Source organism: Neomonachus schauinslandi, chromosome 3 (genome assembly GCF_002201575.2).
Source record: "Neomonachus schauinslandi chromosome 3, ASM220157v2, whole genome shotgun sequence".
NCBI lineage: Eukaryota > Metazoa > Chordata > Mammalia > Carnivora > Phocidae > Neomonachus > Neomonachus schauinslandi.
Window position 1 is genome coordinate 569,563 of NC_058405.1, and position 22,699 is coordinate 592,261.

At 58.3% G+C, this 22,699-nt stretch overlaps 1 protein-coding gene across 1 annotated transcript in view; it reads right to left on the reverse strand.

The window, feature by feature from the left end:
- TFDP1 (transcription factor Dp-1) overlaps nt 1–22,699 on the reverse strand; it is a 41,372-nt gene that overhangs the window by 4,876 nt on the left and 13,797 nt on the right. The window contains exons 2-10 of the mRNA XM_021695945.1: nt 17,984–18,050; nt 9,057–9,163; nt 6,052–6,173; nt 4,830–4,995; nt 4,314–4,457; nt 3,794–3,862; nt 1,865–2,016; nt 1,212–1,378; nt 360–438 (exon numbers count right to left, since the gene is read on the reverse strand). Coding sequence (XP_021551620.1) covers nt 360–438; nt 1,212–1,378; nt 1,865–2,016; nt 3,794–3,862; nt 4,314–4,457; nt 4,830–4,995; nt 6,052–6,173; nt 9,057–9,163; nt 17,984–18,050 — 1,073 coding nt within the window. The remainder of the gene's footprint in view (nt 1–359; nt 439–1,211; nt 1,379–1,864; nt 2,017–3,793; nt 3,863–4,313; nt 4,458–4,829; nt 4,996–6,051; nt 6,174–9,056; nt 9,164–17,983; nt 18,051–22,699) is intronic.

Sequence of the window (22,699 nt, forward strand, 5' to 3'; positions counted from 1 at the left end):
CATCGGGCTCCCTGCTCGGCGAGGAGCCTGCTTCTCTGACCCTCCCCCCTCTCATGTGCTCTCTCTCTCATTCTCTCAAATAAATAAATAAAATCTTTAAAAAAAATAAAAAATAAAAGTCAGGTGTCACTTTGAAGTTTTAGGGAGAAGAAACCGTAAGAGGCTCCTGTCCACCCAGTGTACAAGCCACGGGGGGCCTTGGGGTGCACAGCTCGAGAGGAGCCCTGGCTGGGAGTGGCCAACGCCGACGCCGCGGCCAGACTGGGGGGCCCCCCACCCATGCAAGGAGCCAGTCGGAGCCGGAGGAGGGGCTGCCTGCAGGAGAGCCAGGGCCCCGCTCGGCCCAGAGCCGCAGTCACCTGGCAGAAAGCCTTGTGCCATTCGAGGTCGAAACCGATGACGTGACGAACACCCCTCCGACTGATCCCTGAGCCATCTCTGAAAACACAAGAACACAAAGCAAAGGTCACAAGAGAGGCTCACGCTGCCACGAGGCGGGTACGGGCCAGACAGCTGACCGGCCAGCGGTTTCTCTGCCGGGACACGGGCCATCCTCCCAAGAAGGCGCCCAGTCCTTAATTTACGTGACACTGTCGGAAAGCGGAAAGTGGGGCCGCGGGCGGGAGGACCCCGACTCCCCAGCCTGGACGACGGCACGCACAGGGGCGCGGCCAGCGTCGGGGACTTCTAGGGCGCGCCGGCTCTGATGCGGCTCTCGGGGGCAGGCCCAGCAGCTCTCTCACCACAAAGCGCCCACTGCCCCACAAAGGCATCCCAGCAGGTAAGGGCGGCAAGAGAAGCAGAGCACAGCTGCCCCAGCAAACATCTCCTCAGCCCGCGTCAGGAGGAGGCGCAGACAACCCCCTCGGAGCCTTTTCTGGGTTACCTGCCCGCGCAGGCCACCCACCCGCCTCAGGGGAGCCGCCACGCCCTCTGAGAATTCCAGTCTCTCCCTACTTGAACCCGGAAGGTGAAATCCTAACTTAACACCTTCATCACATAAACTACACCGGCAAACCCACAAAATGCCATCGTGGCCTCCATGCTCCACGGTCCCCACAGGCACCCTGCCCGCCACCCCCGGCCCCCCCATCCCCCCGGCCTCCCCCCAGTCCGGCTGCCGAGTGCAGAGTCGGCCTCAGCAAAGGCGGGCCACACGTCCAGAGTGGGGTCTGGCCCCGCGGCCACCAAGGGAACGGGACACAACGGACCTGTCACGTAGGGTTCCAGCGCTTTCGGCACCAAACTTCTCGCCATCTTCAGGTCTTCGGCGGAGCAACTTCCAGACTCCAGCCCGCAGGCCATCCCCATGCGCTTCAGCACCTCTATGTCATCGTGGATCTCAAACGTGTTGTCAAAGTTGAACAGATACTCGAACCTGGGGGACAAAGTCATCGTCAGAAAAGGAGTCACTTACCACGTTCACTGCAGCGCAGGGCCCCGAGCGGAGACGCCCCACTCAGCCCAACCTCCCTCGGCCCCCCCCACTTCATCCGGCACCCTCCAAATCCCACCCACTCAGAAGCGGTGGCGCATCACAAAGCTCCGTGGCCCGGGCGGCCCCCGAGCGTGGGCAGTCCACCTGCGCCCCGGCCGACAGGGAACCCTGGCCGCTGTCTGTACAAGGGTCAATGGTTCTGCTAGCAACAACCTGACAGAGTCCGTCTCCCTTTTACAAGGTAAACACAAAACCAGGGTCGTGAGAAGGAAATCTGTAACTTCGTCACACCACAAGACTACTGAATAGTCAGATACTTCCACGAAGAAGTGACGGGCGTGCCGCTGACCGTGAGGGTGGCCTTCTCCACCGGCCTGAGGCTCAGCTGGGACCTCAGGGCGGGGGCCCACCTGTCACTGGACCTACTTGTCATTGGAAATGCTGCAGTCGATCACAGTCTTCTTGCTGGTGTTGACGATGATGAAGGGCAGGTGGATGACGGAGTTGGGAGGAGGCGGCCGGCTGGCCTGCTGCTCCGCCTGGCGGTTCCTCTGCACCAGATTCTTGAAGGCAATTTGCTATAAAAGATGAGCCACCAGCACGTGCTCACACCAGCTGCCACCAAACTAAAGCCTTGTCCGTGGGTGTTGCGGACGACCCACCCAGCTCCCCAGGGCAGCAACAGGGGTTGAGCCCCTTGAGAGGTCAGAGCAGCTGGGGGATGCCGGGCCAGGCAGAGCACGCGCACCCTGAAAACCAAACACCCCGAGGGGAACGGAGGCAGGTGCTCACGCCGCTAAGACAGAAACCTCTCCCAGGAGGGTTACAAGAAATGCATCAATGCTGAAGCTACACCCCTCCTGTCCCTTCCGTGTCCCGAGAAGGCAGACGTTCGGCTGAGCACCCGGAGCCTCCCAGAGCAGCAACAGAAGCAAACCCGCGGGCACGGGGCTCTCTGGTGACACACACCTTCACGCTAACTCCCCTGCAGTTAAAGCCAGAAAGCACCCCTCCCGCCACAGTGCCCCTCGAGGGGACCTGGGGCTCACAGCTTAGCAGGAGAGGCGGTGACTGGATCTTTTCTGTGACTGGATCCCTGCTGTGGATGCCGCAGGGAACGGAGAGGAAGAAAGAGGGACCGCTGCCCGGCAGACGTGTGCCTGCTCTTCTGCGTCCCTCGGCCCCGAGGCCACTTCCCACCCGCTGAAGCACTCTCTCCCTGCTCTGGATGCCTCTGCTCGGGCAGAGGAACGACCCCGGTGCCCCCATGCCCAGCGCACCCAGCGGGGCAAGATGCACACCCTCAGCTGTGGTCTGCGGGTGCTGGGCCAGCACGTGTCCCAAGCCCCTCGCTGACCCCTCCTGGCCCTTCCCCGTGTTCGAGTATCTCCCAACATCAGCCACTAGGCCTGTCCTCAGCTCCCGCTACACGTCCCCGCAGGGTCCCAGGGCTCCCCCATGCTCCTCCATGCTCCCTCCACTGGCACCTCAATAAATCGCTGCTGAGCCATGCTCCCTTCCTTGGCCAACCACCACTTCCATAGCCGCTGCCCCCACACCCCAGGCCCCCACCAGACAGCACCACACGGCCTCGGTCCAGGGACTGGCCACCCCCTACAGCAGGCCCCTGGTACACATCTGTATTTCTGCCTCCAACCCTGAATGGGCATCTCCAGGACCCTGCAGGATGAGGGCCACACCTGGGGACATCTCTGCAGACGCAAGGGATGGCGACACATGTCCACCATCCCACATGCTGACCTCTGACCCACAGTCGCCATTTCACACCCCTGGTCTGGGGTCTGGTGCTCAGAATGTACTTCATACCCGTCCCAAGGAAGCTTCACGTGCTGCCTTCCAAGGGGCATCCCTCCCGCCATGTGGACTTTGTGACAAGCAGCACACACGCAGCACGTTGTCTTACACATACACGCACTCTCTCTGGGAGGAAGGCCCGTGTCTGTAAGAGCTCATGTCGACAACACCTGAGCAGAAGCTCAGCGGGTGCTTGTGAAATGTCCATTCAAACTCTCAAAGGAGAGATTCTCCACGGCGGACACACGCCAAGGCCGCAGATAGTACTGAATCCTGCTTATCTGCATTTCCTCCTAGACCTGCGCTCTAGGACAGAGCTTGTAACCAAGGAGCGGTAAGAGATGGAAGTAAGAGCAGAGTGGTTAGGACAACGCCCGGAGAAAAGCCACATGGACGCCCCTCCCGCCCTCCGTCCGCACAGGAAGAGGCGCAGGCGCGGGACGTGCTCTGGGCCTTCCGATGTGTCCAGGAAGCAGATCAAGGGGCACAGGGGACGCCGCAGTGGGAGGGAGCCAGACTGGCAGAGAGCAGCGCCCTTACCTGCAGGATGAGCTCCTGAAGCTGAGACTGTTTCTGCTTGATCCTTTCCAGCCTCCTCTGCCTCTCCACCTTCAAAATAAAGACAGTGGCGTTACGACGCATCCAGCAGCGCCCCCTAGGGACATGCTCTCGGAACCCGTTTGCCGAAATCTAAGGGCGGGCAAACAGACGGCCTAGAGCCGACCGGGCACGTGGGACAGAACGGGGCGGGGGGGGGGGGGGGGGGCCGGTCTCTTCAATCTCAAAACTGCACACTCTTCCCCATCTTCTCTCGTCTTCTGGACACAGCAGCTGTAAGACTCAAACCCCACCACCAGGGAATTCCCTAAGCTGGGGTTCGCTGCAGGCTGGACGGGCAGCACACCAATGTTTGGTGGGCAAGCGTGGGGCCCGGGGAAGCAGCTGACCCCCAGTCCAGGCCAGGCACCCCCAGGACACACAACAGAAACGTCTGCTCCAAACACCTGCTCTGGGGCAAACTCACAGGGGCGCAACGGGAAATAGAAGGTGAGCCGTGTACCTCTAAATTCTGACATTCCTGAGCCGAGTTGGTGGGCAGACCAATCCACTTGATCTCCTTCTTCTCCTTAGAGATGATGTTCATAGCCATCAACACGTTTAAGGCATCATAGACTCGCCGTCTTATGTTCTTCTGGTCGTAAGCCTGGTGGCAGACAAAGCGTGAGTTTTCCAAACCGTCCAGAACAGCTCACAGACCCAGAACACATTCAGGAAAAGGCAGTGCCAACCTGCTCATGCCCCGTGAACCCCCCAGCAGCAACTAGGTCACGCCCAGCACATCCCCACTGAGCCCCGAGGAAGAGGGAGTTTCTCCAGGGAGCTGGCCTGATAGGAGCCAGAGTCTGCGCATCCCACATCCCAGCATCTGGGGAGGGTAAGGCGTCGCGCCGCAAACAGGTCCGGGAAATTCTTTTGCATTGTCCTCCGAACTGTGTGTGTCTCCAGTTGTTTCAGAGAAACCCAGAGGGAGCCATACGACACTGGGGCGTGTCCCTGTCACGCGGGACATACTCACGGACTCGTTTGGTAGGATGTGGTTATCGGCAGCACTGAACTCTGCGACCAGCTCATCGGCCACCTCGTTGTAGGACGTGGTCCCCTTCCTCTGCACCTTCTCGCAGACCTTCATGGAGAAGTGCCTCAGGCCCTTCCCGTTCTTCTCCCCTTTCCTGTGGCGCTTCCTTCGAAAATACAAAGGCACAGCATCGCCCTCAGCACCCTCCGCGCCAGCCCCAGGGCGACACACGTTCACCCACAGGCTAGCAAGCTGGGCTCGGGCCAACACCCCGGGCACAGCTCCAGGGACCCAGCGCGTGCGCACAGCCCACTGGGCACAGGGCGCACTGGACGCAGCCATGGGGCCAAGGCTCCCTTGCTTCCTTTAGGGGCCAGAAAACAAACTTTTAAGTGGCCAGGCCTCACATCTGCATCAGCTCCCGGGAACACGGGGCAGACACCCGAAAGGGCAGGAGCCGGTGCGTATCTACCACATCCTGATACACCAACACCGCTTCTTAAAAAGATGTCCACAGACGTGGGAATTACGGAACTTTTACTGCAAATTTAAGAACTTTGAGGGAAAATCTGAGCAGACTACGAGCCGAGGCAGCGTGGGGACCACGTCAGCCATGTGGCGGCGGCGCCCGACACTGAAGACCGCAGTGCGCTTCAGATCGTGGGAAACCCTGCGTCTCAACTTGTTAAGTCACCACGCCAAGGAAAGGGTGGCTCTGAGTTTCTCACTGGATGATTCGGGGAATCATGATTTTTGCTTTAGAACCAATACAGACAATAATGCCAAAAAGCTTTGTTTTTGTTTTTAAGGAAAGTCACAAAGCTGACCTCTGAGTAAAACGGTTTTCTCACACGGTCAAGGTGACAGTGGGGGGCCTCCCGCGGGGTCACCGTGGGGCAGCAGAGTTACAGAGCTGCAGTGGGTGAAGTGCCGGCAGCCGGCACGTGGGCGCAGTGTTCCCTAGACGCTACTTTCCAGTGCAGACAATGGGAAAAGCGCCAAAGTCACCACAGCGCTGCCAAGCCAGCTTCCTCCTCCTCTTCGGCCACAAGCTGCCCACCCCTTACGGTGCCGCCACCCCCGAACCGCAGGGCGCAGCCCCCCTGCAGCCAGACTTCTCCTTTACGAGGAAAAGTGCACCTTGACTACGTCTATTCCGGGCACGACGGCCGGGCACGTGGCACAGAGAGCTGGGGGTTACAATTCTAGGCAATGTGCTCACCCGGCAGACCAAGGTGAGGGGTCTGAAGGCTGGTTCTGTGAGACAAAGTGAGTGTTAGGGGTGTGTGGGCTTCCTACCACGATAGTGTTGGGCGCTGCAGGTCTCTGAGGCGTACCAATTACCTACAGTCAAAAGAGACAATTCAGAACACAATCAGCAATCTCCCGCATACGACCCTGCCATTTTACCATTTCCCATTCTCTAGAGGTACTGCCGAGTTCCATAAACTACGAAGATTAGAGAACACGGTCGCGTGAGCACCAACAGCTGACACTGCTGAGCTAGAGACGCCATCAGTCGGCACTTCTGTTCTGAACGAGTCGTGTCCCTCACCGACTTCAGGTGTCTCCCCCGGTTCAACAAAAGCAGCAGGAACCATCCCACCCCAGCAAGCCCTAGCCCGACGGAACAGTGAGCCCCGCGGAGGTCGCCGGGGGAGGCTGCCCTGGGGAGGTCGTGGTTAGTGGAGGGGCCTGCAAAGCGAGCCTCAGGGCACCGTTCCCGCCGTTCCTCTGGCCCTAGTTTACTTTCCCTTCCTTTTAGTGACGCGGATGAGGATGAAACCCTCTCTTCCAGGGGGTGCTAAAGTAAGGCCAAAACACAAGGATCACACACCAGCCCACCCGCATGTGGGAGTCTCATCCCAAGAACTGCTTTGCGGGGGACCCTGCACCCCAAACAGTGCAGCATGAGGGGGCGGGGGGCAATCAGCACTGGGAGCAACAGACACACACCCCAGGGCGAGGGCAGCTCTGGGGACGGCAGTGTGACCCGCCCCGCACGTGGCTAAGTCTGAGCACCCCACACCACCTCTTCCCCGAAGGAAGGGAAAGCCCGGTTTGTCTTCAACAAGGACTTAGAATGTGGTCCCATTGATTAATATGCAAATATTCACACGGGGGACACACAGACGCTGCTGTGTAGTCAAGTCAGATCCCAGTTTTCTAGGATCCTGTACGTGACTCCACACATACCAAAGAGCTGATCCAGGAAAACAGTTCAGAAACATGACTTCTCAGGTTCTGCACAGCCTAGCACCCCCGTGTGTCACCGTCAGGCACCAGGCGCTGGGGCAGCCCTTGGCGGGGGCGGGGCGCAGCCTCGGGGACTGGCCGTGCCCGCCGGGCGGGCCCCTTCTTAGCAGGAGGCGTGTGCTGCCTGCTGGGGCCGGGGGACAGCTGACCGGGCTGACCTAGGTCAGGTCACCGGTCAGGGCTAACGACCCACAGGCCACAGAAAGAAAAAACACTCTCAATTTCATTCTTTTAATTCACATTTCCAATGATCAAAATTTCATCACAGTGCTTTCCAAATTGTGGATCACCTTCATTCAAAAGCCATGAAATCAAACAGCAAGCTTTCTGAAAAAAAAAGAGGACAGAAAAGAGAACAAGTCCCCAGAGAGGAGACGCGCCTCCCGAACCTTGTTTCTGTTAAATGAGTGTTTTCGGGGCCCGGGCTCACTGTTGGAGAACTGTAGCCGAGGCTCGAGGCCAACAGTTTGGGACACATGGAGGCCTGTGAGCCAGGCACTTACTGAACATGTTTTACATGGACTGGGTCGGAGAGTGGATTTAGGACACCAGCACCCACGCAGATGGGCAGGAGAGTCACCGGAGGGCTGCCTGACATGTGGTCTGGGCGCCCACAGCCAACACCCTCGCTCTTGTCCTCTCCTTAAGCTGGACCTCTTAGTGCAACTGGTCCAAAATGAGAACGAAAGTCAGAGGACCAGGCATACAGCAGGTGCTCAATAGCTGCTCACTGGATGACAGGGAGCTGTTCTCTCTCTGCTCCTCCCCCATCTTAACCGCTCTCCTGGAAACCGTGCCCGTGGGCACCGACTCGGGCAGGACCGGGGCCTGAGCCCCTCGAGAGCCAAGCCACGCTCACATCCCAGGAAGACAAGGCTCTCAGGTCACAATGCGCCAGTCCTTCTGTCCTCAACCCTCTGGCAGACAAAGTTGGGAGACCCCCGTGACGTATAAGCTGTAGCCCACGGTGCTGGGGTTTGCGGAGGATGAGTTACCTTCACTAGCTGCCCCGAAACAACCAGATTCAGACCAGGGCCACAACTTTCAGGCTGATAAAGTTTAAGGCACCGACAGACAAATCTTCATGTTAATGTTCCTCCCTACTATTTATAATCATAAAAACAGAACTACTCCTATAATTAAGGAGGTATTCCCAAGCTAAATCTGCTGTGATACATAGTAACTAAAAATAATGAGTTACAGAATAAAACACAAAGTGGAATATTTAACTTATGTCAAAAAGACATTTACTAAAAAGCTGTGATGAGCCAAATATGGTGCAGGACTTGGACACAGCGTTGCTTTGAAAAAATCACAGCAACTCTGCTAGGAAAAGCAGTCATATCCCCTGATGGGGGTGAAGTGACGGGCACATGCACAGTTGCCCAGGGTGCTCACCCAGGAGTGGGAGCTCAGGTCTGCCCAGAGCAGTTGGGCAGTCAACATCCTTCTGTCAGCACTACGCATGGCCCAGGAGGAGGGGCGGCTTCAATCGGACCAGATTCCGTCAGAAAGGGCCCCCTGAACCCACAGGGGATCAGTAAGCAGGGGCACCCAGCACGGACCCAGGAGCACAGACCCACCTCTGCCTGCTGCTAGTGGGTGGGCCAGAGCAGGGACCTGACGGCCTGCAGAGCCCTAAGCCCACTGTGAGTCCTGCAAGGACCCCGCCCTCATTTCCCAGGCGAGGAACGCTCACGCTGAGGAGGGTTGAGGCCGGGCACTGCCACCCCCACAACTCCACGCCCCACACTCTGGGGCAGACACGGGGTGAGCGGGACACACGTAGCAGGAGGGGAAGGTGCCTGGCCTGAGCCCGCAGGCCGGGGGAGTGCACCCTCGTCCCAGCACTGCAAGCAGCACAAGCATCCGAGAGGGCACTGCAGAAGGCAGACCTCACACCCCGGCCTCCGCACCAGAGCCACAGGCCACCGTCCAGAATCGGCAAGCCCACCTGCCAGGGCCCCTTACCACTTGCTGTGCAATGTTGACATTGGACTGTCCGAATGTTTTTGGCAAGAGCTGCTTCCCCAGCGTGTTCACTGTGGAGGGGTGGACAGCTACCAAGGACACCACGCCTGCAACGCAAGGAGGGAACAGGTTAGTTCTGTTCTGGATTAAGGCTAAACGGGACAGCTTCAGGACGATGATGCTTCTAAGCAGAGATCCTTACTTTACCCACCTTAGGTCTACGGGTCAGCTGCAAATACTTCTAAGTTCAACTCTCATCTTCAGGCATCTGCGTGGGACATGACCACCTGCTCTCCCACCGAACCAGCCCCTCCTGGGTGCTTCTGTGTCCAGGAGGCAGGGGCTCAGGTGCCCCAGGCACATCACCGACCTGCCCTGAACCCCTGTGGGGCTGCCTGCCCACCTACAGAATATTCTGGTGGGACTACAGGGTCTGGGGAGAGCAGCTCTTGAAAGCCTACAATTCTGTGACAATTAGAGTCTTTTAAATGCTCCAGCATTTCTCTCTCTGTTTGCAAAACTAGTTTAGAAATCTAACACTCTTGTGGCTCAGTCAGCTGAGCATCTGACTCTTGGTTTCAGCTCAGGTCTCAGGGTCGTGGGACTGAGTCCCACATCAGGCTCTGAACTCAGTGTGGAGTCGGCTTGAGGTTCTCTCTCTCCCTCTGCCTCTCCCAGCTCCACCCCCACGTGTTCATGCTCATGCTCTCTCCAAAAAAAGAAAAAAAGAATTCTAAAGAAATCTAACATTCTTCTTCCTTGAGAAGTAGAATCACATCTCTGTTTCTAGGAAGAGAAATGCCTGGGGAGGAAGCTGCCCCCTCTTTGAACACACAGACGGACACACGAGGAACAGAAATACTCATTCCTTCAAGTGTTTGCTAAGAGTTCTGTATGCCTGGCTCTGTCTTTGGCGTTAGGAATATAACAGCGAATAAAAATGGTAAAACATTTTACTTTACATAATAAATAATAAAATCAAATGAAGTAGGAATGATAAAAATTCAAAATACAGAAACAAAGCCCTTGCCCTGACAGCCCCAAAAGCCAGAGAAAAAACAAAGGGAGTGTGAAGAGAGGTGCCCAGAGACCCGGGAGAGCGAGCAGCATGCACACCGTCGGAGCCTTACTGAGAAGGGCCTGAGCGCCCTGGGGAGGAAGCAGACCGACTCCTGGTCTCCCGGTCACTGCCGCATGGGGAGCGGAGAAACCCTGCTCAGGTTATCATGCCTTACATCCCCTGGCTCCTGGAGCAGACCAGTCTCCTGCGGCCACCCAGGGTGAGCACGGGACCCTGCGGCGGGCATGGGGATGAGGGCCTCGAGCCCCGTGGACAAGGATGACGTGTGCTCCGCTTCACAGGCTCTGCCTCGTGACGGCCTCCGAATACGCAAACCCTGTCGTCCTCTGGCCTGAAGGCTCCTTTCTGAGCCCTTCACAGTCCACGCATTTCAAAGAACAGACTTCAAAATTCAGTCAACAGTGACTCTTACTGCTGTACCAACACTGAATAACGTCTTAACAGTGCGGGTCGACCAAACCAACTAGCTAAACATTCGCATTTTTACCAACCAACACCGACAGATATTTATTTTCTGTAAATATCTGCTCTGAGTTTTTTATTTTCCTCTAAACATAGAGATCTGTATCTTAGCAAAAGCAAATTTTTAACAATTGTTTTAGATATGTAAAAGACGTTTTAAAAGATAACAAAATTATCCTATCTTGCACAGAGATTTATTTTTTTTTTTAAAGATTTTATTTGCCAGAGAGAGAGACAGCGAGAGAGGGAACACAAGCAGGCGGAGTGGGAGAGGGAGAAGCAGGCTTCCCGCCGAGCAGGGAGCCCGATGTGGGGCTAGATCCCAGGACCCTGGGATCATGACCTGAGCTGAAGGCAGACGCCTAACGACTGAGCCACCCAGGTGCCCCTTGCACAGAAATTTAAAACATCACTTTTCAGATTCATGTACAGGTTAGTAATTAGGTTTCCAGGAATACTGAACTGATTGACTAAAAAACATAAAATTATTTTTTTTAATTTGCAAATGATGCCCTGTCAACACCAGTGATCCAAGCGGTTCTTATGATGTTGTGTCTTAAAGCTTATTTTACATGTCAAATAAATGATGTTAGAACACGGGCCAACGGGTTGGGCGCTCGTCTCTGGGGCTAACCTGCAGGTCCGCCACAAGGCCATCCACCAAAAGGACAACACAAACCACCCAAAACCCCAGGAACGTCCTTCTTAAAATTAACATGCTTAGAGCACCCCCGCTCCCCGGCTGGGGGAACGAGGAGGAGAGCAGTTCGAGCAATGGCAGGGCTGAGAGGCAGAAGTGGATGGGGGCCGGGACCCCTTTCCTGGATGACACCACCTGTCCTTCCCACCAGGGTCTCATCCTTGTTCCACTAAGTGAGAAACTCTTCAATACAAAGAATTACTCTGCAGACAATCTTGCTCCAGTACAAGCTAGGACTGACTACGACCGTTCTATCCTACTTGCTGAAGAGGCTTGAGGAGCAGAGCTAACCTCGCCGTCCACAGACCCACCCCATCCCCGCCCACAGCCATCAGGGCTTGAGGGATGCACTCCATCCGTGTTTCATACTTTCCCACGCACATCCATGAACCCGAGAAAATACAAGTATTACTGGTGTGGGCCTTTGAAATCTAGAAAATAACAGTCTGCAGCTTTGCTTACACTGTTGTTGGGACCCATCCACAGAAAGCTCTAGCTGATGCCTTTACCGCCGGTAACAGGTCAGCTGCGTGAATGCATGGAAGCTCCTACTACAAGGCGGCGGCTAACGCGGGACGGGCCTCCTCCTGCTGAGTCTCCGGGGGTGCAGGGAGTCCAGGCAGCCTCCAGCTGAGTCCAGGTGACCATCTGTGTTTGGGCCAGGGCCATTCCGCACATGCGCGAGCAGACACATGCGTGCTCATGCACAGGCGCGCGCCCCGGCACACGCACACATGCGCACACGCACACAAGGACACGTGCATGGGCGCGTGCCCCGGCAGACACGCACACGCACACATGCGCACACGGACACGTGCATGGGCACGCGCCCCAACACATGCACACGCACACATGCACACGCACACATGCACACACGGACACGTGCATGGGCGCGCGCCCTGGCAGACACGCACACGCACACATGCACACATGGACACGTGCATGGGCACGCGCCCCGGCACACGCACACATGCACACGTGCATGGGCACGCGCCCCGGCACACACACACGCACAAACGTGCATGGGCACGCGCCCCGGCAGACACGCACACACACACATGCACACACGGACACGTCCATGGGCACGCGCACCGGCAGACACGCACATGCACACATGCATGCGCACACATGCACACACGGACACGTGCATGGGCGCGCGCCCCGGCAGACACGCACACGCACACACACGTGGGCATGCGCCCCAGTAGACATGCACATACGCACATGTGCATGGGAACACACCCCGGCACGCACACACACATACACACACACCCTAGCAGATGCATGTGCCCACATGTATGAGCGCACGTCCCAGCAGCCAGTGTCCCTCTCCCTGGTTCCTGCCAACTGCTGACTCAGGAAGACACAGCCCTTTTTGTCAATCTCAAGGATGGGATTTCATTTCTGGTTCAATCCAGTCACAGATATTAGAATGTTTAACATCCTCTTCCGACAAAGACCACCACACACACAACCCACTTACAAGGCTCAGGAACTCACACTTCAGTTACAAGATGGGCGAGATTACAACAGCCTAGAAATCTACTCACTAGAAATAGTATTATTTTAACTGTAAAACGCACTTAAAGCCTCTTATTAAGGGAACTATATAACACGATATTTTCAAATATGACATCATGAAATGGATGATTCCTTTCCCGGCAAAAAAATGCATTAGGGACACATATGGTCTGAATTGCTGTAACTGCTAACAGAAAAAGGATCCTAAAAATACTACACAAACATATTGTAATTAGTAATCACAACCTATTAATATCTATAGGTTTTAAGATATCTTAAATTATGAAATCATAATGCTGAATGTTTTCTTGAAAACAATTTTAACCACTTTTAAGTTATGAGAACCTAACATTTTAAGAGTTACTATTTTGCCCACCATACTACAGATACTGCGTACGATGATATGGCCAAAAGGGCCACCAGAATGTGCCTGCGGTGTGCACGGCTCCGCCCCAGGCGACGGCAGCAGCTCCAGGACAGGCTTGCTCCCAGGGCCACTGCGGCGGCCACATCGCCTCCCTCGCTCGCTGCTCACCAGCTGAGCACCCTGAAAGGGGGAAACAGGCTCTGCAGGGGCTCCCCTGGTCTGAGCGGAGGTGTGCCGCGTCTCAGGATGCCCACTCTGACCGAGGCGGGTCGACGACACCCTCACCATTCATGTGCTCAGTGCGCACTCTTCTGGGCACTGTGGCTGGTCACCATCACAAGCCCAGCAGCAGGGCTAAGAGGCTGGGACGTCACTCCGTGCTCTAGGCGTCCTCTGGGTTCGAACGGCTGGGAGGAGAGAACAAGCCGATGCCTCTACTCCACGTTCCCCAAGAGGACAGCCTCTGAGGGGCTGAGCGAGTCCTGCCGTTTCCTCCTGCAGCGAGGCCCCTCTCCAAACCGCCACACAAACACCAGCCTGAACGGACCCACGTGTGCACAGGTGTGTGCGTGTTTGGGAGGGTGCAGTCACCACGTCTCAAGGATTACACAGCGATGCCACGTTTTCAGTCACACAGCACCCCCAAAATTTCATCTCTCCTGCCTCAGAGCCCTTCTAAGAAAAGAGGCACCACCGAAGCAGAAGCACAGTGCCGCAAGCCGCGGGCGATGGCCTCTCACCTGCCAGACGCGGCCACGGACCCTGGAACAGCGTTCCGCAGAGACGGGCCTGCCCCCCGCACGGAGCACCTGCGGGCACAGAGCTCTCTGGGGAGAAGACGGGTCTCTGTCAACAGTCGACTGGCATCACAGCTCTCCACCAAAAAGGCGGCACTAGAAACTCCAGGAATGGCCCTGCGACAGCCAAGTGTTAAGTCACACGCTGCAGGGACTGGATGAGCACCCACGCAAGCATGACACGCCCCAACACTGCATGTCAGGAAAGTGTTTATGGAATGGTGAAGACACACTTTAACTGTACTCAGGTAACTCGGGGTTTCTTCAGGGAGCATGTGTTGTGTGTCTAATAAAGAAAAACTTTTTTGGAAGGGTGCAAGCAAGGATTTGCAGCCAGAGACCCGCACGTGAGCTGTGGCCCCAGGCGGGCAGCAGGCGCATCGGGAGGGGCAGGGTGCACGCGTGGCAGGGGATGGCGGCCTGAGCCCCAGAGTAGCAGCCAGATGGCTGGAAGAAGAGAACCAAGCAGGAACACCGGAGAGAAAGTGGGCCAGCAAAGCCCCTGGACAGACCCCTACCAGGAGGGCAGGCCCAGGAGCGAAATGGCGGAGACCCACTGGGGCCACCAGAACCCAAAACACGGCAAGGGGGAGTGCTGCTGCAGGTGTGCAGGGCCTGGGGCGCTCACGTGTTTGGTGCAGATGCAAAATGGTGCAGCCCCGCACACGTGCCACGTGATCTGATTTCCACTCCTGAGCATCAGCCCAAAACACAGAACAAACGTGCGAAGGCTGACACAGCATTACAGCCACGGGCAAGACACTGGAAGTGACTGACGCCGTCACGACCAAGACTGCACACATAAAAACTCCCCGTCTCCGACTGCCAGGGCTCTGGTCCTCAGGGCCGGTGGGTGCAGAAAGCTGTGATGACCGACTTGATGTGCCCACTTGCCAAGGTGCCCATCCCCAGCTATCCGATCGCAGGCCAGCCGGCGGCTTCTCTGGAGCCGGTAAGCCGACTTCAGGGAAGGGAGACCACCCTCCAGAACCACCTAACCAGACCAAGGCTTTCAGAGCAGAACCGGGTTTCCCCAAGGAGGAAGGAGTGCTGCCTGCGTCCAGCCCGCCGGCTCGCCCTGCACATTTCAGACCTGCCAACCCCCTCGTCACGTGGGCCAATTCCACCAAACGAGCCTCTCTCACACTCGCAACGTGCCTCCCACAGGCCCTGCTTCTGGAGAAGCCTGTGGGACGCTGGGATCTGGAAATGGGCCACACACAGCAGCAACAAGAGGCAGGCGAAGCACAGTCGCGGTCAGGACACAACAGGGCAAGAGCAACAAGCCCCGCATGGGAGCGCACGGAACCCCCGTGGCGGGGAGGGGGCATCATAAGCCAGAGCTTGGACAGGAGCACAACACAGGAGGCAAGGAGGAGGCCTCGTCTCAGGAGGGGCTCACTGACCCCAGCCGAGGGCAGTAGGGACCCCGTGAGTGCCCAGGCCCAGCACAACTCAGATGCCGGCCCATTCCCAAATTCTCGTTGGGTGGACCTGGGAGCGGTGGCAAGCTGGCCCTGCAGGTGCAACACGCGGGGCACAGGGGCGCGGGGTGCAGGGGCGCAGGGGTGCGGGGGCACGGGCGTGGGGGTGTGGGGTGCTGGGCACGGGGTGCGGGGCGCAGGGGTGCGGGGCATGGGGATGTGGGGTGCAGGGGCACAGCGGTGGGGGCAAAAGGAGACCGGCCCCTGCCCCTCAACGCCCAGCCTGCACCGGGCCGGACCGCAGCCCTCCTGCCCCTCGAGGTCACTCCAGCAAGAGCTCTCGGGCACACACTGCCGGCCACGCCCCTGGGCTCCCGGATAAGCTTGTGCCGGAGGGTCTGGGTCTCACTCACCATGACCCTGGCTGAGCCTTTGCCAAACCTCCTCGGGAAGTGCCTTGCAGTGACCGCTGAATCAGACAACACAGTGTGACCCCCACGGGCTCCTCAACCTAATGAAACACCAGTGAACGACCCAAAGTGAAGAGCTCAAGTCAGCACCACACTGCCAGAAATTACCCTTCAAACTCCTGAACCCGAAGCAAAGGGGACTGCGGGTGGAAACGGTCTCGACGGGCAGACAGGATGGGACGGAGCTTGAGCAGTCAGACAGCCTGGTCCCGCTCCGTCCACGGCCAGAACAGCACCGGGCTGCCCGTCCGACAGACAAACAGCTCTGTTGATCAGAAGTGCAGGAGAAGCCTGGCGGCACTCAGCCTGCACGGGCAGGGCCAGAGCTAGGGAGCAGGGCGCAGAGATGTGGTCATGGGCTTTCTCGCACCAGAACACCACTGAGGTGCAGGGGCAGGAGCCCCAGAAGAAGGCAAGGAGCGCAAGCACCTGGGAGGCCACACTGGTCCCAGCAGAGGTGCAGAGGCAGAAGCCAGGAGAGCCTCGAGGGGCAGCTCTTCTGCGTCCAGCCATGAGTGGAGCACGGAACCGCTGGGGGAGCGCCCCAGGCATGATAAGGGGGCTGCAGAGCAGCCAGACCACACCCAAGAAGGACACGAAATACATTAAACAGTGCAAGCAGCTAACACCGGAATATTCTAATGAACTCCAGAAGCTGTTTTCTGGTCCAATTCAACCCCCTGCCTCACCATCGGACTCCGCACGACGCAAGCCCTCGTAAGAAGGAAAAGGAGACAAGCAGCATGTGATAATAAGCGAGACTCTCAGAGCATCCAAACAACAAAGACATTCAAGGTAAACACCAGAAGGAAAGATTTCCGTATTTCCAAGGGAGCAAAGTTTGTGGACTTTTTTGACGATTATTTCTGCTTCATCACTCTAACAGAACACGTCATGCCTACAACTCCTGAAATTCTAAGGGTCCTGTCAGTTTCACTACAGCGTCTCTCACTCAGGCAATCTGTGAACGGTGAAAGCCATCGAGATAAACCGTCTGCACACGCTGAACCCCTCAGCGGGCTCTCCGTTCTTGTACAGGGAGCGAAAGAGCAAGGGATCCACAGAAAAGCAGGACACTGCTTACGACCTTCTGAAGACAGAGAAACCAGGAGAGCACGCGCGGACCCACGGCCCGTCCTGGGGGAGAGCGGCCAGTGGGACAAGGAAGACCAGCGGAGTGTGGACAGGGCGCAGGCCGGGGGCCCTGCAGGGCACGAGAGCCTCCGTGGGCATCTGAAGGTGTGAAGTCCCAAAGCAACAGAGGGGACAGGGTATAAGCCCGCCACCCCAAACCACGGCAGCCTGCTGACCCACACAGGAAGGGCCCCACAGGGCAGGAGACGGCTGGGCTCCTATCCCACTCACCAGCAACAGATGGACGGGAAGGGGCTGGGACACAGCATCCGTTTCGGGAGCCAAGAGATCCCGTGTCCGGGCCTCCATCCGGCTGATGCGGGCAGAGCAGAGGTGGCGGAAGTGACCGAGTGCTACGGGCAGCCGGCGGTCACCCGCCATCTCCTCTGATTGGCGCTCCCACGGCTAGTCCACCCAAGGAAACAAGCAGTGGGCTCAAACATACTGGCAGACGCTCCTCACGGTCACTCGACGGGGGGGAGCCGTGGGGCCCCGGGGGGAGAAGGGGCTTCGACCAATCCACCTCCGCGCCTGCCCCTGAACATACACACACAGCTTCCTGACGGGGAGGACGCTCGTCCGCACACGAGGTATGCACCATAAGCTTTGGATCCGAGTCTGTTCTGGTCAGCGCCCGTGTCCAGAGCTGACACCTGGAGGGCTCGCGGCGGCCCTGAGGTGGGGGAAAGCACATGCCCTGGGTTCTCCGCACTTGTTCACATTCCCGAACTTCTGCGAACCATATGACTTACAGACCAAGATGAACTCCACCGCTGCCGTGTGCCCGCAGGTGGCGTGTCCAGCTGAGCTCCAAACACCACACCACCCCTTCCATCGGGGGCCCTGGGCCAGAGAACTCCCGCAGCAGGGTCCCCACCGCTGACCAGGACTCTCACACCAGAGAAATTCACAAACACACCAAACTCAACACTCTTATCAACAGAATTGTATTTCAGAAAGAGACGCCTTACCTTTTCCAGGACTAAGGTTCTGGTCTATGAAGACCTTGAGTTCCCCGTTGGCTTCAATTAGACCGGCCTGCAGAAAGCAACAAGGACAATAAATAGCACGTCTGAAAGAGCGACAAGCCAGCCCGTCTGAGGGCGGTGTAAAATAAAGCATTAAAAGATACAATGGTCACAGTTATGCAAACAAGGGCAGGATGCCATGCAGGGAGAGCAGGGCCTCCCACCGCTGAGCTCTCTGGCTGGACACTCCGCAGAGAAAAGCTCACTCGAAGAGGTCTGCCTTCGAAGCTTAGCCCTTGACGCGTCAATGAAACACGGCTTTCGTAGATAAAGTCCGCATATGCATTAGACGGCACGCCTGAGACTGGCAGGGCACACCTTGGGTGGACGTGGAAACTCGTCTGACCGTCTTGAGGGCAGCCTGGTAACGGGGCCCGAGGAGAGGGCTGGGTCAGAGCCCCGGGCACAGCAGTTCCTCCTGCAGCTGGGGAAACGTACCGCGGTGTGCAGGAGTCGGGCACAGCAGGACCACAGGGTGCGCCTGGCGACCGGGGCACCCCCGCCTCGTGAGCAGGGCACCTGCACAAGCACGCTGGGGGCACCAGGAAGTAACGTCCCAACGCACGGTGCGCAGGAAGGGCCTGCAGGGGCCCCCAGGACGCTACAGGCGGAGGTGTCCAGGCCTAGGAAGGATTGCTGCCTTGCTTTCTGCTTTTGTTTATCTCGGTTCCCACGGGAAGCAGTGAGTCGTGGGCACCCTGCACTGCTGGCGTCCCGAGTCCAGCAGAGGGCGTGTGCATGCCACACGGGGCCAGCACACGTGCTCCTGCCTGGGGGGAAGGGGGTCCTGGGGAACCGAGCCTCCTGACTCCGCCCTGCCGCGGGCACCTGTGGGCACATGCTTACACACACTCACTCCCTCACACGCATACGAGCACACACATCCATACAGACACGGGCATCTCACCCACACGTGCACACGCATGTGCATAAACACACACGCACGCACACGAACCACCACACGGGTCAGTCGAGCCCGGCAGACAAGGCTCTCCCTCCTGCCCTCGCCTCTGACCTCCAGCGACCAGGCCAGTGGGATTCCTGGCCTGGCGGGAGCACCCCCAAGAACGCCCAGGAGACCCCGTGGCCCAGGTGTTCGGGACTCACGCCTGTGTCCACACTCACCTCACACACACCCACAGAAGCTCACATGGCTGTGTGCCGGGACTTTCTTCGCGGGCTGTGTGAGCACAGGCCAGCCTGTGAGGGGGTCTGAGCACAGCTTCCAGCGCCTTCCTGCTTCTCCAGGAAGCCCCACTGCCTTCCCTCCCTGAGCAAATGCAGTCCCCAGGGGCACGGCTCAGCCTCCAGGGGGACACGTCCCAAGCACACCTGTGGCAGCGACAAGCCGGGAGTGCACACGCGCACAGCTCGCCGGGGCCTGGCACGGGAGACCACCCACCTCGAGCCCTGCCGCATCCCGGGCATGGGTGCACTGTCTCCTCTGGGTGCACAGTGAACAAACCAAAGGCACCCAAATGCACAATCCACACAAGAATTCAGAGCGTACATCCTGACCCGCTGAATTCACCGGAGATGGAAGTCAGGCCCGCGTGGGTGAGGGGCCACCTGCATGGCCTCTGAGCCTGGTAACACCACATGGGCCACGTTTCCCGGACTCTCCAAAACCCCACCTTCCCATAGAAACTGAGGGAGCCAAGTGCGTGCCCATGAGGACGATCACAGCCTGAGGCCTGACTGGGCTAGAAGATCACCGGCCAGCAGGTGGGTGAAGCGGACTCTGGAGGAGCAGAGCGACTCGCTCTGGGCCAGGGGGCCTGCACCAGGCTAGGCTGGTCCCAGCAAACAGGCTCAAAGTGCCCCAGAGCCACAGGACACCAAACACCCCAGAGCGAGAGCCTCAGCCCCCACGCTGACGGCAGCGCCTGTCCGACGGCCCCAGGCCCCCTGCACATCATGGGTGCTGCCAGTTCCTCCCTCCCACGGCCCCAAGGGCTCCTCAGCCCCACGGACAGCGGCCCTGACCTCCTTGTCCACCATCCGTCCACACCAGAGCAGATGCATGAGCGGATGCCAGAGCCGGTGAGAACAAGGCCGTCACTGCCTGCGTGGGTCTGCCAAGGTGGGACCGGTGGGGCCCCACGTCTGCCTGACACTGGATGTGCGGCTCCCGCCCGGCGGTCACTGGGCGCGGCAGTCCTGGCCGCTCATGGGAATGCCAAGAATGCAGCCCCTCCCGCAGAGATGGCGATCCCAGTCGGCACAGCAGGGGCACAACCCTGGCGACCAAGCCCTCACAACCCAGATCGGGAACCAAGCTGGGCAGCCCCAGGCCCCCCTGGGGGACACCCAGTCCGACTCACGCCATCAGTCAGAGCAGCCCGGCCTCCCTGGAGAAGGCTGCATCCCCCCCGACACGCCGCCTGCAGGAGCCATCAACGAGCGGCCTGCACGGCCCTTTCTGGCAAGTGTGGAAACCGACGAGGGGGCCAGTCGCTCCCTACCATCTCAATGTCATGAGCCGGAGCTGAGGACTCACTGGAGAACATACAGAGCAGGACATAAAGGAAGACACTGGCAGAGCGAAGAGGGTGAAGGGAGCCACCCGAGCCCTGGACAAGAGACCCACCCACAAGCATCGTGTCTGCTCCACGGCACCAGGAAAACCCTAAGGTGAATCCCGCTTGGCAAGACACATTTCTGCGTCTTGCACCCCGAAAGAGCTCCTGCAAGAAGGGGCCTGCACTTCTACAGTGGGCAGCCCCGGTCGGCGAGGCCCCCCCTCCACGTATGCAGTCCGTGAGAGCCCGGTGAGGCACGGCGGCCTGGCACAAAGAGGCTGCCGCGTCCAGAGCAGGCTGTCCCAGCAGCGCCAGTCCTGACACTGTGCCAGGAAGACTGTCTGATGGGGCTGCCGTTCCCTGCGAGGCCAGCAGGCCAGGGGCCACAACCACCAGATGCTGGCAGCGCCCGAGTGCTACGGACCCAGGGGCCGCTTCTGGAACGGGATCAACTTCCCAGAGAGCTGCCAGGTCAGTAAAATACACACCTGCCTTATTCCCAAGCGAAGACCTACAGGACAGTAAACTGGACCAGGGAGAAGTCAAGCAGCTGGTGACTGGCTCCTGTGGACGCCTGCATGGTCCGCACTCAGGACAGTGACCAGTTTACCCCACGGCAAGTCTTCCAGCACAGAAATGATCTGTTTCGGGACACAACGTGTCAGAACCACAGGAGGTGCAAGCTTGCTCTTCACTAAGGAAATTAGCTACTTTCAACGCTCATGGGTGATGTGGAGAACACGACGCAGAACACCTACAAACCAAGCCTGGGGGACGGTGCCCTTGTTACGGTTCAAACGTGGGAACCCGCGGGCCCCCGGCGCTCCGGCCGGGGCGGGACGCCAGGCTCCAGGAGGGTTCCACGCCACCCGACAGCCCTCTCCTCGCCCGGGGGTGTGGTGGGACGTGAGGAGAGGTGGCGAGGCACGCGGGGGCGGCCACCATGGAGGCAGACGCTCCAGGCACACGCCTTCTGGCTGCTGCCGACCCGGGCACTGTGTCCACTGCGACCCAGCCACTCCCAGACTGAGCCACGGAAACCGTGCGGGAGAAGAAACGTTTACTGTTCTCTTAACCACTGAGCTCTGGGGTCGTCCGTTCCACAGTGATCAACGATTTTTCTCTAGAACGTAAGAGAAAGTGCTTCTTTTCACCAACTGGGAAGTCACTGAAAGTACTTTTGAAGCAAACTCTAACCGGAGCACACAGATTTGGCCCAAATTTCCTGGTGTAACATGCCTAACTACCAATTATCAAAGACAAACAGTCATGAGCAAAATGAGCTATCTAGGTTTCCTGACCTCAGACAAAGACAACAGCACTTCACAAGTCCGTCCGTAGGGAGCGGTGGCCTGGGAACAAGCGGGCCCCGTGGCCCCCGGCTGGGCTGGATCGCCGCCCATGGCCCAGCCAGCAAAGGCCTGACAGTCGGCGACACCAGAGCCGGGCAGACTCTCGGGGTCAACCAGCTTCCACGTATGGATGACCTAAGCGGGTTCCAGTGCTGGTTGATCCTGCCTGAATGCCCACACTCACTGCACAACCCAGTTCCCAAATGAAGCCTAAATCCAGGGCCCACCCAGCTCGTCCCCCCTGATTCTGCTCTCTGTGAAGATGAGAAATCACTTCTGGGCTTGACCAACTCAGGGGAACACACTTGCCTGTTCCAGGCTGTGTGTCTACCGCGCCTGCAGGTGCACAGCCCCCCAGGGCCGCTCCCCTCCCACGCAGCGGCTGGTACAGTGGAGTGCGGGGGGCACTGGGCATCGCTCGGCAGAAGCATGAGGGTGGCGTGGAGTTCAGGAGAGAAGCAGGTCTGTCTGAACCACACAAATTCAGGGACATATGGAAAGGCCACCAGCATCATCACCCAGAACCCCACCGCCACCCCCAGGTCCCGGTCTCAGCCTTCCCCTAATGGTGTTTTTCTAAAACACCGCCCCCTTCATGGGGTGTGAGTCCCAAAGGACACAGAACACCTGATAAAGACCTCTGGGGCTGACCGTGGTGAGGTGCGGCAAGACCCGACCTAGTACAGCAGGAAATTACCATCACCTTTCCTGAGAAGAGCTCGCTACTGTGGATCTGATTTGTGCGACAGCTGTGAGACCCCCCCCCCCCCCCCCCCCCCCCCCCC